At 38.0% G+C, this 21,789-nt stretch overlaps 2 protein-coding genes across 5 annotated transcripts in view; one reads left to right on the top strand and one right to left on the bottom strand.

The window, feature by feature from the left end:
* Window positions 1-21,789, bottom strand: part of TRPC6 (transient receptor potential cation channel, subfamily C, member 6) — a 219,791-nt gene that overhangs the window by 102,615 nt on the left and 95,387 nt on the right. For all 3 annotated transcript variants that reach the window (XM_006887322.1, XM_006887323.1, XM_006887324.1), the window contains exon 2: window positions 3,769-4,543. In XM_006887322.1, the coding sequence (XP_006887384.1) occupies window positions 3,769-4,543 (775 nt within the window). The remainder of the gene's footprint in view (window positions 1-3,768; window positions 4,544-21,789) is intronic.
* Window positions 16,203-17,597, top strand: LOC102876452 (annexin A7-like). Of its 2 annotated transcripts, XM_006887321.1 has the most exons (2): window positions 16,263-16,422; window positions 16,561-17,597. In XM_006887321.1, the coding sequence occupies exons 1-2, from the start codon at window positions 16,323-16,325 to the stop codon at window positions 17,589-17,591; spliced, it is 1,131 nt and encodes a 376-aa protein (XP_006887383.1). In that variant the 5' UTR covers window positions 16,263-16,322; the 3' UTR covers window positions 17,592-17,597. The 2 variants fall into 2 exon arrangements, with proteins under 2 accessions (XP_006887382.1, XP_006887383.1); XM_006887320.1 differs by having other exon boundaries at window positions 16,203-17,591.

Raw genomic sequence — 21,789 nt, 5'->3', positions numbered from 1 at the left:
GGAGGAGGAATAGTGGAAATGTATCCACATTTACAACATTCCTCTGTCCAAGTTTTAACACTCTTTTAGTTTTGCTAATTATGTGTGCTACCCTCATGCCCTCAGTTCTTCCCCTCAACACACTCAGCAAGTAACCCTAACAGAAGGCCCTTGACTCTCGCTTTGTAAGGTGGCAGCATGAGTTTAGCTGTCTCCCACTGGTCTCTCTTTGTCCATCATACTTGCTGTTGCTGCTGGTTTGATCTTGTTTCTGTATCAGTCTTGTATAGAAATCTCTGGCTCAAAGAATGCACTGGATTTTCTGCTTATTCTTTCCTGTTGGCAGCAAAATTCCCATTTTCTGTCTCTAAAACCATCAGTTAGTCTGACAGGATGACAAAATTGACCAATGTCATCTTTAGTAATCTACTTGCTTTACTTGCATGTTACCACTCAAAAGGTGTTATTTAGTTTACACTGTTAAGTAGCTATTCATTCACCTTAGTGGGGTCACATATACCTCACATTTCTATAGTATTACCTAGCCACATGCTGAAAATCAAATTCAATGGCTACAAAAGCCATGTAGACCTACAACTAGCAGAGAATAAAATAGATGAATGAGAGCTTCTAAGAATCAAAATACTTTTCTAACAGGGACTGGGAAAATATTTGTAAATTAAATATCTGATAAAGGACTAAAATATAAAATTTATAGAATATTGTAGCACCCCAAGAAGACAAAGGTAAACCGTAACTGCAAAATGGGCACAAAGTATGAACACGTACTTCACCAAAGAAGACATTCCAATGGCAAACAAATGCACGAAGAGATGTTCAAGGTCTCTAGCTATCAGAAAGATGCAAATCAAAACAATTAAGCAATATCATCTCACCCCAGCAACAATAGGAATGTTCAAAAGAGCAGCAAACAACAAATGCTGGTGAGGCTGTGGGGAGACTGGAGCCCTTATACACTGATGGTGGGAGTGTCAAATGTTACAACCACTATAAAAGTCTCTAGCACTTTCTCAAATAGCTGGCAACAGAAATACCATTTGGCTCAGCAATTCCACTACTACTAGGAATATACCCTAAAGATTCCAGAGCCACCATCCAAACAGATGTATGCACACCCATGTTTATTGCTACGTTATTCACAATAGCAAAATGATGGAAGCAACTCAAGTGCCCATCAACAAATGAATGGATAGAAAAGCTATGGGATATTCACACAATGAAATACAATGCAACACTTAAAAACAAGAAACTTGTAAAATATTACACAATATGGGTGACCATGGAGAACATTATACTAAGTGAAATATCTCAATCACAAAAGGGCAAATACTGTATAACACCATTGTTATAAAACAGACTGACATGGGGATTGGTGGTATCTAGGAAAACACGTGAAAGATAATGAATATTGCATTGGAACAGATGGGGATTGGTGGTATCTAGGAAAACAAGTGAAAGATAATGAATATTGCATTGGAACAGATGAAGTAAAGAACTACTTTCTCTAGCTCTGCCAGATCTCACCCTGCTATAAGCCGAAGCCAGAATGTTGGGAACAGAGGCAGTATCATGGCGCCTGCAGGTGGTGAAGGAATGTGGCTTACACACAAAACATTGGCAGCCTGTCCTCATATATGGCAGTTTTCACCTGTGCAGATCAAATTTCAGAGATTCATTTTAATGCTTGCTGTTTTAATGCATTTTTGGCTTCCAAAGGCTTTCAAAATAAAACCAAAACAAACAAAATCAAGAAGGATCTCTTCTCATTGTGAAATATAAGGATTTTTTTCAAGTTTGATTTTTGCTTAAAAAAACTGCTGATTTTCACATTTTTGAACATGCATTTTAAACATTCATTTAAACAATTACTCTTATGTTTTCTGTGATCAGAAGTCTCTCGGTATTTAAAATGCCATAATTATTATTATTATCAGCAGTACATTCAATTAAAACTATAGAAACTAAGCACAGAGGTTCAAAATAACATACATTGACAATTTTTAAAATAAAATGTAAACATAGTATCTAAAGTTCTAATTGGAAATACAATTTGGAGTAGTATTATTTAGTATAACACTTTGTTAGATTGAGACCTGATCATTTAGTAAAGTAACTCTCTCTCTCTCTCTCATTGTTGTTGAGTGGGGTCTGACTCAAAGCTGACCTGCAAGTGGGTTTCCAAAGATGAAAACCGCAGGCAAGATTTTTTCTTCCCATCTCTTTCCTTTGGAGTCACTGGTGGATTCACACTATAAAAGAAGCTCGCTCTTTGTATTATCAATATAATTCTCTACAGACTACACCAGCAGCACTCCCTAAAGGACAACAGTCCATCATAAATAAAAATACTATATTCACATACATCAAAGGCCTAATAAGATCAGTCAGATATCCTGTGGAGGGAGTTTAGAAAAAAGTGTGAGAATTACTGTGGGTGAGGATTCTGAGCTTATGTCCTTCCAAAGGCAACACAAAACATTCAAATGATAGCACCATCTGATACCATACTCTATTTTAGAAGACTGTTAAGCACCGGTGTCTTTCTTTATCTTTGGTTTTTATATTTCTTTTGCTTAAAATATCACTTTTATTTTTCCTTCCAGATATGAACCTTGTACTATCATGCATTATCATTATTACTGGCCTGCTAAAGCCCTTAGTTTTAGTCACTGTGTCAATCCATTTAAGTGAGTGTCCTCTCTGTAGGTGACCCTCTACCTTTTCCATAATATCTTTAAAAATCCTACTCTTTATGTCAGACTCAGCCCAAACACTACCTTGTTTATGATGTCCTGAAACCACATCTTCACTAAATAAAGCTGTCTCTGGACTCCCAGTATATACATGGCCAGTAGCATTACTCAGTATTTGCTTCATTTTGTCATGTATGTACCTGTCTCCTATATTGAGCTGTGACTAACTTCCTTAAGTTTAATTCATCTTTCTGATATCAGTACCATCTAAGCCCTGGATAAAGGAATGGTGTTTTATAGGAGAAAAAAACAAAAAGGCTGTGGAGAATAGGCTCTCATCCCAACTATATCATTGACCAGTTGTTTGATCTTGACCCTACTTAACTTTTCTTCCATCTGAATGGGAGTTAACAATATTTTCTTCTCAAGTTTATAGTTAGGAATAGACATAAAAAGTATAAAATTCCAGGGCGCTCTGGTGGCCTAGTGGCAAGAAGTTGCACTACAATCCCAGAAGTGTGTGGTTCAAATCCACCAGGTGCTCTGCTGGAGAAGGAGGGGCAATCTCCTCCTGTACCATTCAGTTCCAATTTGACGGCACACACAAAAAAGAGTAAAATGAAATAAAAAAAATTTAAAGTATAAAATTCCTACTATATAACAGATTACCATGAATGGTCAGCAATCACAAATTTTACCACAAGTTGCTATGAGTTGTAGGCAACTCGATGGCACATAAAAACAACAACAACAAATATAATAAAGGGATTTCTGGTGGCTTAATGGTAAGGAATTACACTGCCCATGCAGAGGTAGGCAGTTTGAACCCACCAGCTGCTGTGTGTAAAAAGACAGACAATTTCCTCCTGTGAGATTTATTGCCTCTGAAAACCTGCTGAAGGGCCAGCTATGAGCCAGTTTCAACTTGATGTCAGTCAACAACAATAAATACAATAAAAAAGCATATTGAGTAAACATGTAAAATGGTCATAATCCACAATGCCTAGTACAGTTCTGAACACATAGTGAAGCCTTTAAAACAAGAACGGTGTTTTCCCTGCTGTTAAGGACCTACCTTGAACTCTTTCTCAATGTTGGCCAGCACTGCCAGCTCATTGCTAAGTTGTAAGGCTACCATGACCGGATCTTCACTGGACAATGACAGATAGGCTGGACTTGCCAGGCCTTTGTAGGCATTAATCCTAGATCTCGAGTGGCTAAAGGAATCATGCTTCTGCTTCTGGTTGCATTCACTGCACTTGCAGAAATAGTCGTGAGGACGCTCAATCCGTGCTCCCTTTCTGAGGAGCGTGTGTACAATCTCATATTCCTGGCAATGGGCAGCCAGGATGATTGGAGTCACATCATGGGAGAACCGTGTCCCATCTTCATCATAAGCATAAAAATCATCCTGCTGGAGTTCAGACTGACTGGGGCTAGTGGCTAATCTCTTTCCTTCAGCAAAAGCTGGGTGATTGAGAATTGCTTCCACAATCCGAACATAACCTTTACTAATGGCTAGAAGCAAGGCATCTCCAACTCGAGACAGGTTTTCTTTCTTGAGGAGAAGTTCTGTGATTTCCAGATGCTCATTGGCCACGGCCAACTGCAGGGCATTCTGGCCCATGTAATCCACACAGTTCACGTTGAGTGAGAGGCATTCTTCTAGCATCTTCCTCACCACTGGAATGTTGCCATATTCAGCTGCATCTAAAAAGCGTTCCTCCTCAATAGATAGGCTTGTTGAGCGGTCACTAAACATGTAAGCTGGCCCTCGGTTCGCTAACCTTCTCCCCTTCTCACGGAGAATTGTCTGCCGCCGGTGGGCCAGTCTGTTGTCGGTGCCCCGGCTGCAATGGAAGAGAAAGATTGTAAACAAATCATATTAAGAGCATTTTAGTGTGCCAGATGACTTGCCATTTGACTAATGCAATCTTCAAGTATATTAGATAGTTGTCTCATCATCTCTAGACCAGCTCTATTATGAAATGAAGATGCATTTATATGTTAATGGATTTCAAGAACTTCTCCTTTATGAAAGCCAAGCACTTTGCAGATTTTAACATCCCTTTGTGGGGTGGAGTCTAGGGCAACTCCCATCATTGACTCTGGGTCATACACATAGAGATTAATGTGTTTTTCATTTGCACATTAGTATAGACATGAGGTCAGCTATCTTACTCATACTCTCTCATCCCAGCATAATATAAAGTGTGGAAAAAATACAGAGATAATAACAAGTCTATTCAAATCGACACACATTTCTTGAGTCCCTCCTATGCTGGAGCTAGGGATTGTATTATGGTTGAAAAATTCAGTGAGGAAACCAATAGAAACTTTTCCATTCTTGAAAATCTTAGAGTCCAGTGGAAGAAACGGAGAAGTAGCACAATACCGTATCAGCTGTTTAACTGTCAGGATAAACTTCTACTGGTATTAGGTTTTTTGTAACCTAACTTCTGGGCAAAAGTGACATATGAAAACTGAAAGATAAGTGGTCAGCTGAGTCTATATCTGGAAGGGTGGGCCCAAGTAAGGTGCCGGTGAAAAACATTCTCCAGCAGAAGAATCAACTACATGCAAGATCAGAGGTGTCATTAATAAGATCATTAACTCTGTGGTCCCCGTGACACCTTAACTTTAATTCCACCAGGGGTTTTTCCTTCTAAAAAAACATCACAAATAACCTACAAATATGTGATGTGGGTGGTAGGTGGGACAAACTACTGATGTGGAATGAACAGTGGTCAACCTGTGGCCAGTCTTTAAGGTAGTCCTGTTTGATATGAAGGGAAAAGGATTTCTCCACTGATCAAAAGATTCCTATGGGATATTTTTCCCCCTTACTAACATATGTTGTTGTTATGTGCCATCGAGTTGCCCGCAACTCATAGCACTCCTATGCACAATAGCTCTAAACCCTATGTTGTCCTGAGCCAGTCTCACTGTCTCCAACACATTTACCTCATTACCCCAGTTACTCTATCAATCCATCTCTTGCAGTGTCTTCCTCTCCTGTGCTGTACCTCCACCCTTCCAAGTATGATGTCCTTCTCCAAGGACCTGTCCCTCTTATCTATGTGCCCAAAATATGTGAGACGGAGCTTCAAACGCCTTGCCTCCAAGGAGAAATTTGGTTTCACCCTCTCTAAGACAGATTTGTTATGTTATGTTATGTTTTATGTTATGTTATGTTATGTTATGTTATGTTATGTTATGTTCAATACTCTTCTCCAGCATCACAATTCAAATGCATCAATTCTTCTTCTGTCATCCTTAGTCCTTGTCCAACTCTCTGATTCTTAGCAAGTAATTGTAAAGACAATGGATCAGGTGCACCTTAGACTCTTGACAGACGTCATTGCTCTTTAGCAGTTCGGAGAGGTCCCTGACAGCTGGCTTCCCCAATTTGTCTTTTCATTTCTTGACTAATGTATAACTTTGGCATACTAATGCAAAAGGTATGCAATTCTAAAACACTAGATCTCCACAATAAAAGGATAGGTAATCTCCTCTCATGTAATTTACCTTCTTTGAAAACCTGCTGGAGGGTAAGCTATGATTGGGTTCTGACTCAGTAGCATACAATAACAACAACAATGCCTAACTTTAGATCTTAAAGTATTTTCTGAGTTTGAGGATTTTTTAATTAAAATTAGATTATTCAAACTTGACTATTATCACTAACTGAAAACTGAAAAGGAACTATACAAAGTAATGGATGAATCAGATTATGGGGGGCTGCCCAAAAAGAGGAAAAGAGGCATGTTAGATGAAGTTTGTGTCTACTTTTGTAAATTTCCTAAACATCAGCCCACTTTAAAGACCATCACAAACTTCCAAGTAAAATAACAGTTTTAAAAACCTAACTAGTCATCTTCCCCTCCAATGTATTCAGGTCTAGAGAACCTAAAATTCCTTATCTTTTAGCCCTTAACAGTTTGATACTATCTCCAGGCAATATTGTCCACAGTAATATCTCAGCATTTCAGAAATAGATTATGGTTCTCCAAGAACCTTGAAGAGTATATTAACCATATTCACAAATGTTTTTCACTGAATTTTCATTCAGCTATGATTCCTTTAAACATCCAAGTCCTCTCTAACCCCAAATAAAGTGATATTTTGTTAGAGACAAACTTGCAAAGTAATCTTTAGGTTTTTGGTTTTTTTTTAAGGTTACAAGGAGCAAGTAGCAGGGCAAAGAGTGTGATACTACTAATGAGTGACATCCACTTCCTAAACCACATGCCTCCGGAAACTCTATGAACTTTGATAAATGTCCATAGTTGTAGAGGGGCTTCAGGCCTTTTGTTCATAGGGTTGCTATGGGTCGTGCTCGACTCAAAGGCAATCAACAACAACAACAACAATGTCTTTAGATAAACTTTTATCAAATAATAAAGCAATGATTTCTAAATATATTTTGTTTTTCTCTTATTTCATTTTAAATCTTATTTTTAACAAAACTATTCATGCAAATATTTTATATACTCTTTATAAACATTGAAGATAGTCCTTTGTCCCTCATTTCCTGACCCACATAGACAATATATTCTAACTCAGTTTTTTTTTTGCCATACCAATGAGATTTCCACTATGAAAGTTGAGAAATTTAGTCCACCGTATCTTCACATTCATTTTCTCACATCACAGTTACAACAGAAATACATGAGCATAATTCTCATTCCAGCCGAGTTATTGTATGAATGTTAGATGAACAGTTATTTCGTACAATATGACAATGTAAATCCTCACTCAAAATCCTCACCATCAGGTTGGAACTGACTGACAGCTGACTTTCTAGTTGGTTTATAGAAGGTGGCCCATCTTTCTCTGGAATTGTGGCTAGTAGAATTGAACTACCAGAAGCCGCCACCTCTGGGTTAACAGCACAACTCCTTACAACCTAGGCCACCAGAGGTCACTGTGTAAATACTGTTGTTATTATTGTGTACCATCGAGTCAGGATTGATCCATCATCTGACCCTTCAGTGGGTTTTCAGAGGCAGTTAACTACATGGGAGGAGACTGCCCATCATTCTCCCACATAATACTAGTCATAAAAAAAATTAATACTGCACAAATACTAGTCATAGCTAAACAAGGAGTGTATGTAGTGCATTTTCTAATATATTGCTGTGGTTGTTCTGTGTCACCAGTTAATGGCCCTATGAACAACAGATCTGAATCTTGCCCTATTTTACGCCATCCTGTGATCTCTGACATGCTCAAGCCTGTTACAGTCACTGTGTCAAACCATCTACTTGAGGGCCCTCCACTTCTTCATTCTTCAACCCACTGATGCTCTATCTTTCTCAACATATTGTTGTTTCCCAAGGACTTGCCCTTTCTGACAACATGACCGATGTATTTGAAACCGTTTCATGATTCTTGCTTACAAGACTCTTGATTGCAATTCCTACAAAATAGACTTAGATCAAACCTAGTGCAATCAAGTTGATTCCAATTTATAACAACCCTCCATTGAGTTTTTGAGGCTATAAATCACAAAAGGAGGAGGACTTCTCATATATCTCCAGAGGAGCTGCTAGTGGATTTGAACTGCCAGAGATGTAGCCTTTTTGGTTAGGAGCATATTTACTTGATAGACTACAAGTAATGAAGAAATGCTCAAGACAATTAGCTATTCTTACACAAATTCATTGTCATCCAACTGGAATTAACTCATGATTGACCTTTTAGCAGGTTTTCTGAGGCTATAAATTACATGGGAGGAGACTGCTCATATTTTTTCCTACAGAGCAGCTGGTGGATTGGTGCTTCCTGGTTTTGGGTTGGCAGCACATCTCCTCACCCACTAGGATGCCAGAGCTCCATTAGCTATTGTTGTTATTGTTATGTACCATGAAGTCAGAACCAACTTATAACTGACCCTGAGACCACATGGGAGAAGACTGTCCACCTCTCTCCTGTGGAGCAGCTGATGGATTAGAATCACATGCCTTTGGGTTAGGCTCCCTTCATTTGCTGTTAGACAGATGCAAAGCATAACAATGAAAAACTATTATCTCACCCCAGATGCAAAGCATAACAACGAAAAACTATTATCTCACCCCAGAAAAAAATAGCAATGTTCAATAAGACACCAAACAACAAATGTTGGGAAGATTGTGGAGAAATCAAAACTCTCATACATCCCTTCTGGGAATGTAAAAGGGTGCAACCACTATGGAAACCCTTTTAGTACTTCCTCAAAGTTGGAAATAAAAATACCATTTGATCCAGAAATGCCAATACCAGTCATTTCCAAAAAAAAATAAGAGCTGCAACACAAACTGACAGTCACACTCACATTTATTGCAGCATTATTTACAATAACAAAGAGCTGGAAACAACCCAGGTGCCCACAAATGGACAAATTAATAAAGAAGGTTGGTACATTCACACAATGGCATATCAAAAATTTGTAAATACTGTACAACATTGTTGTTGTTGTATACCATCAAGCCATCAAGTCAGAACCAACCCACAGCTGACCCTCCAGCAGGTTTCCATAGAAAGTTTAATTGCACTGGAAAAGATTGTCCATCTTTCTCCTGTGGAGAAGCTGGTGGATTTGAGCTCTGTGCCTTTGGGATTACAGCACAATTTCTTTCCACTAGAACATCAGAGCTCCCATGGAGGAGCTCATAGTACAACATAGAGGGATCTAAAACAACAAACAAAGAAAAAATCAAATCCCACAATCATGCTGAGTGAAACAAGTCAATCAGCAAATAATCATCATGGTATGAGACCATTAATATACAAAGCTAAGAAAAAGTTTATATACAGATATATTCAATCTTGGAAGGTTAACAGGAATGAGAAGAGAAGTAAAGGAGAGTTAAAATTAACAGATAAGTAGATATGTTGGGTGAAAGGAAAGATTATGTATAATAAGTTTGAGTAGACATTATAATTAAATAATCAATTGTAATATTATAATCATAATGCCTATGAATGATTGAATGAAAATGCAATATAATTTTTAAACTTTCACTCCTTTTAAAAAATTCTTTTAAAAAAAGTACAAAAAGCTATGATATCAGCATGTATATCCGAGAGACACAATTCAATCTACAACAGAAGTTTAATTTCTTCTGATGTTTTATATCTGAACGTTACTTTGGTATACCTCCAAACTGCTGTTTTTAAATTCTAAAACCACTTTTTTGTTTGTCAGATATTTTTCTTCCCACCCCTACCCATTTCTTGCAAAGCTGTAATATTTCTTTTATCTCTCTAGGAATACTAGTGATCAAGAACCCGCCCAGGTCAGAATATTTCAGGAACCGTACTCCTAAGTTGCTATTTGAGGCCTGTTTGCTTTGGATTCTATACTTTCCATTAGTTTTCCCCACCCCCCCTAAAATGACTAATGATTCTTGGTAGATATTCTTTTCTATTTTTGAACATAAAAATTACTTCTAATGCCTTTATTTTAGTGTAACTTACTCTAATATTGGTTTCGGCAAACTGGTTCTTGTGGCAAAGGCCGCTTCTAGAAATACAGCATTACTTCTGAGTTAATAGGAAGAAGAAACGATAGATCACCAAGGCATGAATAACACCCATCAGATTGATCCTCGCATTCACAGCCCTCTTTTTTCTTTTTTTATTATTAATGATTTTTAATACAACACATATATTTTTGCATCATATTCTTTCCATTTAATTTTCCTCATTCATTGTTGCATATTTTCTTCCCTGTCCTCCTCTCCCCCCAGTTAGTTTTTCTCTTTGAAAAGAAAAAAAAATTCTTTCATTGTGATAAAATCCCCTCCCAAGTCCACAGTCCACTTTACTATGCATTTCTTTTTCTGTAGTCTTGTCATGAAAACAATACCTAATCCTATATTCCTTTTTAACAGTTCTCTCCCTCATCTGTTTCAATCCAGTATTCACAGCCCACTTCCTTTCCCTCTGTCACTTTTTTCACTGGCTTTGTGTAGCGCCTTTAGGGAACGCTGGTGGCCTAGTGATAAGAGTTGCGCTGCCATCCCAAAGGCATGCAGTTTGAATCCAACAAATGCTGCAGGGGAGAAAGAGAGGCAGCTTCCTCCCTTGCAATTCAACTGCTTTTGAAAACCTACTAGAGGGTCAACTATGAGTTGGTTCCAACTAGACAGTACACAATAAAAACAACAACAACCTCATTAGTCTTTCACTGCCTCTCTTTTTGTCTGCTGTTTGTATTTCTATCCCTAGATTCAGTTGTAGAGAAGGGGACATTAAAAGATTTGGTAGTCAGGAGTTGTCTGGTGAACAAGACTTTGGAAAATAAAAAATGTATAATTAGGGAAGACAGGAACTACAATCAGGAGATTTCTAAAAGTGAGATGAAAGTACTGGGAATAAGAACTTTCAAGAAAAGTGCTCATGTGCAATTAAAAAAATGACGCATTTTGACAAAAAATCAAACCAAGAATCAAGATATGTGTTACCCTTTCATCCACAAAAATGTAAGAAATAATTACTATCACCTATCTCATAGAAATTCATTGAAGATTATCACTGGGGAAAACAATAACAAATAAAACCACAGAAATGGGCACATATTTAAACAAGAACCACAATTTGGCTTTGTCACTAGAAGACCTAAGGAAAAGGCAAAGATAGTTTTAGTAACTAATGCGTGTGGTTTGTGTTATTTTTAAAAAAGGGAAAAAAATAATAGTTTGCATATACCTCAATTTTTAATGTTTTCTAAGTTTCTGTCCCTGTGCAAAACTTCTAAATCCACACAGAAAGAAAATAACTGTGAGTTGTATGAAATTTTTAATGCTAAAATTTCTAAATCTCCATTAATAATTTAAATACTTTTTTATTTAAACAATGTCACATTCCATACTGACAAACCACAAATCAAAAAGCTGTCCTATTTCTTTCTAAATAGTTAAGTCTTTCATACTTATAATTTCCATTTCCTTAAAGAATTGCAAAGATATGACCATAAAAATTGTCTTCTGACAAAGTATCACTTTTCTTTGTTATTGTCATCATAAATATTCATCATCTGCATTTACATAATTTTCAAATACATTTTAATTTTAAATTCCTGAACTATTTCAATTTCTCTAGTACTTTTTCTACAGAAAGTTCCTACTGGAATGGTCACACATGCACCTCAGATTGCTTCAGGAAGATGACAAATGCTTGCACAATGATACCGATGCCCACTGCATGGATAATGAGATACAGTAAAAGTTGCACAGAGTGTTGAAAAACCAAAACTAATGCTTCTCTACTTTCTTACTTTTTCTTACCTGTAGTCTAGTGAAGCAACAAAAGGCTCTGTGGATATTCTGTCACAAGCAGTGCCATAAATGTATAAAACAACATTATAATAACATTTGAAGACTTTCAAGAAGGATACGAAATGCTGCTAAATGATATATCTTCTTGAGAATGAGTCCTTAAAGCTGAGTGTGTTATAATCACATAATGCATGAAGATGCAACCTAGAAAATGAAGTACTAACAAGAGAAACAATGTAGCCCGTAGTCCTATATCAACAAAAGAAGAGATATTTTCATGTCAACTAAAGGGCACATTTTTTTTTTCTAAATTGGCCCTTCTGTTTCAGAAAATATTTATGATCGCTTCTTGGTCTTTTGGCTAAGATCAAGTGTAGAAAATATTTATGAATATTTTTTCAACCATTTAGGTTCATATAGAATGACTGAAAGTTCAGGAACCTAAATTTTCATGTCTTTATTTTAAAATTTGTTTTCCTTTAATATTTAAACAGAAGACCTAAGAAAAAGAATAACTTGCCAAGCATGCATGGGATTAGATAATGAAAAGCAATAATTTTTACATACCTCATTTTCCTGATTCTGGTCACTGGCAAAATAATGTCTGTTGCCCCAGCTAGTGAACAATGAACTAATCCATCTCTTCTGAAAATGCCAGCGATGCAAATGAGCTTCTGAGGAGAATGAACTGTGTGCTTGAGTCCAGAGCATGTACAGTAATTTTCTCTACTTCCTTTTTTAAATATGATACACTTTTATCAAATGAAACTGCTCTTGTACAGATTAAATTCCCTTTTCACTACTCATTAAAATCCTTTTTTTCTCAAAATATTTTCATTAAAATATTCTTCTATTATAGACAGAATATTTAAAATGTAAGTGGTGTGGAGGAGCCATAGATTATTAGGTTCATCCAAGGCATCTAGAAATAATGGAAACTCCAGAATATATTCTGGCAGCCTAGGGATAGGGAGTTGCATGGCCAGTCTGAAGGCGGGAGGTTCAAATCCACCAGCTGTTCTGCTGGACAGATGACGGTAAATCTCCTGTGTGATTTACAGCCTCTGGAAACCAATGGATGACCAACTAAGAGTTGGTTTGGACTCAGTGGCAATGAGGTGAGTTTTAAAATTTATGTAGTTAGCCATGGGATAATTAGAGTAACGTTCTCAGAATTAACAGTCTACAGTTAGCTAGTTTGTGAAAAGGAAGTTGAAGAGAATAAATGATTAAAAAATAATTGGAGAGGGACATCATGTTTGGGAGAATGGAGGGACAGCACAGGAGAGGAAGACCCTCGATGAGATGAATTGATTCAGTGACTGTGGTAATGGGGGTAATAATAAGATTGGCACAGGATAGGGCAGAGTTTAGGGCTGATGTACATAGTGTTGACATGAGTTACAGGTGACTGGACAGCACATAACAATGACATTCTAATATTATGACCATGACATTGCTTCCACACTGTCTATTTAATCTCTGAAATATCTACATAATCCAAATTGTTGGATGCTCAGCAGCTGATCAAAAAGTGAGATACTCAAATCCACACAGACATACCTCTGACCTACCTCCTAAAACAAGAACAACAAAACAACTCATATACTCCTAGTCATCAAGTAAGAACCAACTTAAGGCGGAGGCTCCACTGGGCTCCCAAGGCTGCGGGTCCCACAGGAAAAGACCGCTTCCTTTTGCTCTAAGGAGGCTTTTGTGGATTCAAACACCAGAGGGAGATGATCATTGGGTTAGCAGTCCAGCTCCGCTGAGAAACTAAAGTCACACAGTTTCACTTTGAGGAACCTTGGAACACTACATTTGATGTGACTGCTGTCAGCTTTTTGGTTTCTTTTCTCACAGTGGAGAAAGAAGTAAAATTAAAGTTGTTTTCGTTTGTTCATTTGTTTGTTTTTAAGTGTCATGATAGTGGGGATCATTTCCCTGCCTTGCCACTGGATCTCTAGCGCTTCGCAGAGGGACACTGACTGCAAGATGTCAGGGGAAATACATAAATATTTCCTCCCAAAGGAATAAAGTTCAAAGTCTGTTTGTTTCCATTAACTCTGCAGCAAATCGCTTCAATGCACAACCTCAAAAATTTAAAAGGGGAAAAAAAACCAAACAAACCCATAAATGAACTACAGTATGTTCTGGTATCTATAATAGCCTATGTTCTTTTGGGAATCTCTGGTGGCCTACTAGTAAGAAGTTGCTTTGCTAACCCAAAAGCAGATAGTTTGAATCCACCAGCTGCTCCTGGATGGAAAAGACAGACAAGCTCTTGATGTGATTTATAGTCTCTGAAAATCCACTGGAGGTTCTGGGTCACCTCTGAGCCCTCAGCACAAAATAGCAGCAATGGATTTTTTAAGGTGGCTCAAACCCACTGGCTGCTTTGCAAAAGAAGTTGAATAATCTCCTCCTGTGGGATTTACAGTCTCTGAAAATGCGTGGGGAGCATGGAGGTTCAGCTATGAGTCAGTTCTAACACTAAAGCAATGAACAATATATTCTTTTCAAATAAATAAGAAGCTGGTAAGAAATGACGTTGAAGGCATATTTTTATGGCACTTTCTGCAATCTGTCCTCTATCCAGGAATGAAGTTCTTGTTCTTATAGATGACCCTAACATCCCTCTCACCACTCCTGCACCCCCCTGCCTAACCCTGACACTGCACCTAGCGTGAATATATCCACCTTCACGATGCTTTCATGCCCAGATAGAATTCTTCACTTCAGCTCAATTACCTCCAATTTTTCCCTGTGGATTTCTGTGGGGTCATCAACTTTCTGCTTTGTCAGTCACACTACATCACAGCACTGTCACAGTACTCCACAGGTGAGATGGCAGAAGCCAGAACAATTCGTCAGCTTTGTTGAGAGCCAACAAAAGGGGAACTGAAGAATATCTTGTGCCTGTCAGATTCTTTTTTGTTCATTTGTTTTTATCATGAGTTGTCAACTCATTTGCATACAATAGAAGTCTAAGAAATCTAAATCCTCTTAGAAAATAAGAGGATGAAAATGGGAGTAAATAGTGGGACAGTTGTAGAAGCTTAACCTTTTAAAACATCTGTGTCTAAAATGTAATCGTTCCTGTTCAGCCTCCAGCTTGTGGCTTATTTTATTCGATAAGCCAAGCCTTCCTCCTTGGCAATCCTCTAAAGTAAAGCTTTGCACATACTCATTTATTTTGATCTGTTTTGCTAGAGTACTTTTAGGAATATTAAAAATATGTGTGATACAAGGAAAATATCTCCCAATTATCTCATCAAAGGAAGAGATTGAAGCCCTCTACTTTTATTATCAACAGCTGTCATAGTTCTGTGTATTATACAAGCACATTAGTGCATTTTAAAAGTAAAATCTGTAGAAGACAGATTCTCAGCAGGTGGGTGGGGGAGTGCACTCAGAATGGGTTAGTTGAAGAATTTAATGAAGGAATGTGTGTGGACTAGAGCTCTAGTTGGTTGTTATTGTGAGCCATCAAGTCAGAATCAACTTATATCAGACCCTCCAGTGAGTTTTCAGAGGCAGTTAATAGCACAGGAGAATATTGCCCATCCTTGGCCTGTGGAGTAGCCAATGGGTTTGAAGCACATGCCTTTGGGATTGCAGCACAGCTTCTTACCACTAGGCCAGGTGTGCTTCATGTCTCTCTTAGTTTGAATCCACTAGGAATTCCACAGAACAATGATAGGCAATCTCCTTCTGAGCAGTTTATAGTCTCAGAAGCCCGATGGAGGGTCAGCTATGAGTCAGCTTAGTCTCAAAGGCAATGACTTTGCACATGAGTGAAGAATAGTCAGCGTGACACAGAACAATATCCAGGTCTAGCTAGATTGTAGGTTTAAACTGGAAATGCCATAAGCTGGGTGCATTTGCCAGAGCTTTAACAGAGTCTTATAAAAGTTAGTTGACAGAGGCTCTGACGTTTGATAGAGAGTAACAGCTAACCTTAGGGAGATGAGAGGAACTGAAATGCTGACTTCACTCTCATATTCCATATATGTTGCTCACTAGCTGAAGTGAACTCAGAGCCTAGGATCAAGGAAGCTCACGAGTTCAACACAGACGGATGAGTGTTAAAAGAACAGAGTGTAATGCATAAGGAGGGTCAAGCCAATGAGACACAGCACAAACTCTTTATGTGAATTGACTTTGCCTTAAGTAGCCATCAAAAATTACTGATGAATCTTGCGGGCTGCGGGTTGGGCAGTGCAGCAGCTTCCTCAGAGCCAGAATGTCATACCCAGGCTATCCCCCAACAGACTACCCACCTTTCCCTGGATATCCTCCTCCAGGTCAAGAGTCATCATTTCCCCCTCCCGGTCAGTATCCTTATCCTAGTGGCTTTCCTCCTATGGGAGGAGGTGCCTACCCACAAGCTCCAACTGGTGGCTACCCAGGTGCTGGAGGCTACCCTGCCCCTGGAGGCTACCCAGCTCCTGGAGGTTATCCTGGTGCCCCACAGCCAGGAGGAGCCCCATTCTACCCTGGAGGCCCTGGGTTTGGAGCCCCACCAGTTGGAGCCTATTCTGGCTATCCACAGCCACCATCACAGTCATACGGGGGTGGCCCTGCACAGGTTCCAATGCCAGGTGGTTTTCCTGGAGGACAGGTGCCCTCTCAGTATCCTGGAGGACAAGTTCCTTTCCCCAATCAGCCAGCAGCAATGACTCAGGGCACTCAAGGGACAATCCAACCTGCTTCCAACTTTGATGCCATGAGAGATGCAGAAATTCTCCGAAAAGCGATGAAGGGTTTGGGGACAGATGAGCAGGCAATCGTGGATGTTGTGGCCAACCGCTCCAATGATCAGAGGCAAAAAATTAAAGCTGCTTTTAAGACCATGTGTGGCAAGGATTTGATCAAAGATCTCAAATCAGAATTAAGTGGAAATATGGAAGAACTCATCCTTGCCATGTTCATGCCATCCACATATTATGATGCTTGGAGTTTACGGAATGCAATGAAGGGAGCAGGAACTCAGGAACGAGTATTGATTGAGATTCTGTGTACAAGAACAAATCAGGAAATTCGAGACATTGTCAGATGTTATGAATCAGAATTTGGACGAGACCTTGAAAAAGACATTAGATCAGATACATCAGGGCATTTTGAACGTTTACTTGTATCCATGCGCCAGGGAAATCGTGATGAGAACCTGAATGTAAACCATCAGATGGCTCAGGAAGATGCTCAGCGCCTCTATCAAGCTGGTGAGGGGAGACTAGGAACAGATGAATCTTGTTTTAACATGATTCTTGCCACAAGAAGCTTTCCTCAGCTGAGAGCTACAATGGAGGCTTATTCCAGGATGGCTAATCGTGATTTGCTAAGCAGTGTTAGCCGTGAGTTCTCCGGAAACGTTGAAAGTGGTTTGAAGGCTATCTTGCAGTGTGCCCTGAACCGCTCTGCCTTCTTTGCTGAGAGGCTCTACTGTTCTATGAAAGGTGCTGGGACAGATGACTCTACTTTGGTCAGAATTGTGGTCACTCGAAGTGAGATTGACCTTGAACAAATAAAACAGATGTTCACTCAGATGTATCAGAAGACCCTGAGCACAATGATTGCAAGTGACACGAGTGGAGACTACCGAAAGCTGCTGCTGGCCATTGTGGGCCAGTAGGAGGGAAGTTTTTATTAATGAATTTTCTACCCAAAGCTTACTCTTCAAAGCACTGACTGTCCTGCATGTAGCCATCTCCATGATTACCTAACCAAAAGAGCTTTTTACTAAGGACTGTGTCAGGGTAATGTGCTTGGTTTGCACATGTTGTTATTGCCTTAATTCTGATGTTATTTTGTCTTTTCCATACAATCAGTGTAAAACCGTATCACAATGTAATAATATAATATTTGTAAAGCATAATTCTTACTGCTCTTGTTCTAATCAGTATATAAAATTGAATAAAAATCACAGTAACCTAAAAAAAATTACTGATGAAAACATGCTCAAAGTAAATGGTAAAAGCATAATTTCTTTTTCTTCTTTTTTCTTTTTTACTTATGAGTAACAGATGTATCATCAGTTCTCACCTTTCTGGGCGTTCTTTTCCCTCCTAGAAGCTATTTGTACAGGAAAGACACCCACATTCAATTTCAAGAAGTCTGTTAACATTAAAAAAATGAGTCTGTAAGTAATCTGTCTGTATCTTTAGCTGATGCTCAGACAAGAGTTAGGATGATGTGCTCTGATTCTGCAGGTCAGAAGGAAAGCAACTGGATGTCAGACACATTTCAATTCTTTTGAAGCACACAGGCTGAGATTGCTGGCTCCCTGTGATAACAGAGCTGAAGAAAAGGACTTCAGTGATAGGTTTAAAACATGTTCAGAGCTTCTTCTCTGGGGGCTGAATCCAAAGGCTCATAGTGTAGTTTTAAGTCTACACAAGTGTGGGCTGAGTAAGAAAGTACAAGGAGAAAAGTTTGGGCTACTCAGTATATTGTTGGTTTTTGTGGGGTTTTAAAAATTTATTAAGGAACCAAAATTATGTAATGTCTAGTTGCTAATGGCATATGAATTCATATACCATTGCCAAATCTCATACCCATCACCAATCACTTAGTAATAGCTCATTCACCCAGTGGTTCAGATATTTCCTAAACATTTACATCGTGCTTCAGGTACTGTACTAGGCACAAGGGAGATACAGCAGTGAGAGTATATGGGGGGGGGGAGAGTAAACAAGAGATTAGGCTGTGATGAATGTTACCAAAGTGGAGACAGTGTGCTATGGAAATGAATAAGTGGTTTTCAAGTCAAGCTGTAAGTCAGGGAAAGTCCTGTGAGAAGTCATTTATTTTCAGAAGATGAAAGAAGCCTTTCAGAGAGATGGTCCATTATGGCTGCAGCACACATGGGATCCTTTCCCCAAATGGATTGATGGCTCAGTTAATCAGAATATAAATCAGAGTTGGAAGTTTGGTCCTTGTTTCCATAATTTAGTACTTAGGATACACAATATTTCTAAGAGTCATAAAGTTTTGACCAAAGTAAAAAAAATGAAGTTACTTCTCCAAGTTCAAGATTTGGGATACGGGATTCCAAGTTAGATGATTCAAGCATCAGAAGTCAGGTCTTCAAGTCAAAGCACACCATCCTGAGGGACTTGAGGCTTATATAATTAAAGATTCTGAGTTTATAATATAGTTAAGGGCTAATTTAGGGAGGCTGAGAACTTTGGGACCTGGAATTAAGGCAACCCTGAGGGGTCATGTGAAAGACAAGGAAGAACACAGCTTTGATGAATGGCAGACACTAGTGATGACTCTGACTGTCATGCCTGAACTGTGTCATCTCTCTGGGCCTCCATTTCCTTAGCTTGGGAAGAGTAGTTATTTAGGGTTATTATGAAATTGCTGATTTGTGGAATTTAGCTAAAGGTGCCTCATTTACTATGAACCTTAAATCTCTTTTCATCATAATTGTTCAAGGCATTCTAGTTTGAAGATGTTCTCTTAGAAGATAGAACATACATAGCATTAAATAGCTTCTTTTCCTAACGTCATCTGTTAAGTTTACAGCATCTGCTCTCAGTAACAATATTCCTTTCTTGTTCTTCTTGCTTCAGAGTAAATATGGCTTAAAATGGTATTTTTAATTACTTTGCATTTTTCCAATCTTCATTTTATTCTGTTTTAATTAAAGTAGTTTATTTACAAAATTTGAATACATTGTTTTCTCGAACAAAATCTTTAATTTACATCACCCCCCTCATCAAATTATACAACTTCATGATTAATACCCTGTCCCCCTACACATCATCCTCATTCCACCCTCTCCCCCGTCAATCCTCATACTCATTCTACAATAATGGTTTTATATAGTATTTGTCCTTGTGAGACTGAGATAGTTCACCCAAGTTAGGTAATAATTTACAAAATCATTGCTCCTGTGTGCTGTGTAGTATTCCATTGTGTGAATGTATCATAATTTCCCAATCCATTATTCTATGCTTTTTAACCTTGTTGACAACCCTATTGCTGTTAAGTCAACTGCAACTCACAATGATCTTATATAATACAGAGGACTGCTCCACAGCTTTCCGAAGCTTTAATCTTTATGGAAATAGATTGTCATGTCTTTTCCCAGTTGGTAAATTCACGTCAGTTGAATAGCTTTTGAGTAGCAGCCCATTGTTGAATCACTGAGCCACCAAGGTTCCTTAGCCTTGTTGACAGTTTTAAAAATACATATTCTAATGGGTTTGGGTTTTTTTTAACCTATTCTTATTTTTGGTGTGTTTTTAATTTACATTGTGTTTTTATATGATTGTTCCCATATATTGTGTCTTACAAAATTAATCACCATTATCTATGCTCATTATTACTCCATCTTTTCAGATACCCACTGGATCTTTCCTAATTCTTTCACCCACCAAACTCTGTGACCTCGTGATTTCACCCCTTCCCTCAGTCCCCTTACCCGATCTCCTTCCTTCTTTGAACATTTATATGCATCTTACTAGTTATCCTTCTATTTTTACAGTAATGGTCTTATGCAATATTTTTCCTTATAAGCCTGAGTTAGTTCACCCAGCATAACATTTTCCAGCCTCTCTCATGTTTCTATAGTGGCTTTTGCAATTGTTTCCCCTGAGTGCTGCTTGGTATTCCATTGTGTCCTCAATCCTTTCCTTTGTTGATGGACATTTGGGCTGTTTCAATGCTTTTGTGATATTCTAATTTTTAATCTTTTTCATTGATTGCATATTTCCTATGCCTTTGTTGTACATATGTGTTCTTTTTTAAAAAATAAAACAACCCTCTATTTGAGTGAAAGTCTGTAGATCTCATTGGTTTCTTCAGCAATCACTCATAGGCAATAGACACCATTAATTGATGAAATAAACTTGTCACAATGCCTAAGCAAAACCACATGTGCTCTTAAAACCTGAATTCATCTTTCATTACAGTGTCAAGCAGCACATGATGGTTTTGAAACTAATGAATAAATTAGCTTTGTAGAGGAAAGAGAATGTGAAAGAAAATTAATAAAGAACACACTGATTCATACCATTCCCTTTCTTATTATATAATAAATATTTTATTTATAATTAACAATTAATGTATAAAAAACTGTATTTTATATATATGTATCTCACCTCTGCTTTTAAATAATTATGTTTTAAAAAGAAGTATATCTTCTGTTTATCAATTAAATATTACTTTTCTAAATAATCCTGCATATTCAGAAACCTGAGAGAAGATAGACAAATCAGTGTCAACTAATCTTCATTTGCTTCATTTCTCCACTAAATTATAAATTATTCATTTATAATTTCTTCAACTAAGAGGATGTAACCTAATTAATAAACCATCAATTTTTAGACCATAGCTTTGTAGTAATAAAAGAATCCTCTCTGAATGTGAAAATGGTCACAAAATGAAATTAATCAACTATTACTTGCATATTTACTTGATACAAAGTCTGCCATTAATTTACAATGTCCTGTTTTAAAATGGACTGATCCTTTGCAACATGGGGCATTACTAGAAAGCATAATAAGTAGTAAATATGTAAATATGTAGACTCAAATCTACATTCTTCAGATACTTCTTTCTATACTCCCACATCTCAAAAGGGTGGGGCAAGATTCAGATCTATTTTTCACAGGGTCACTCTGGCTAACACTGGAAGAATGACAATTTCAGGACAATTAATTGTGCTCATGTGAAATTTATACCTAGATCAAGAATCTGTTGTCCAAATGGAGCAAGGGAACACTTGTTGTTGTTGTTATGTGCCTTCGAGTCGTTTGCGACTCATAGCGACCCTATGCACAACAGCCCTAAACCCTGCTCTATCCTGCGCCAACTGCACT

This window comes from Elephantulus edwardii, unplaced genomic scaffold (genome assembly GCF_000299155.1).
Source record: "Elephantulus edwardii isolate Elephantulus edwardi_28Jun2011 unplaced genomic scaffold, EleEdw1.0 scaffold00056, whole genome shotgun sequence".
Lineage (NCBI taxonomy): Eukaryota > Metazoa > Chordata > Mammalia > Macroscelidea > Macroscelididae > Elephantulus > Elephantulus edwardii.
This window is presented reverse-complemented; position numbering and strand designations above follow the sequence as displayed.

What these genes read in the sequence shown, in the direction of transcription:
- LOC102876452 (XM_006887320.1), top strand. Translation starts at nt 16,203, where the DNA reads ATGTCATACCCAGGCTATCCCCCAACAGACTACCCACCTTTCCCTGGA.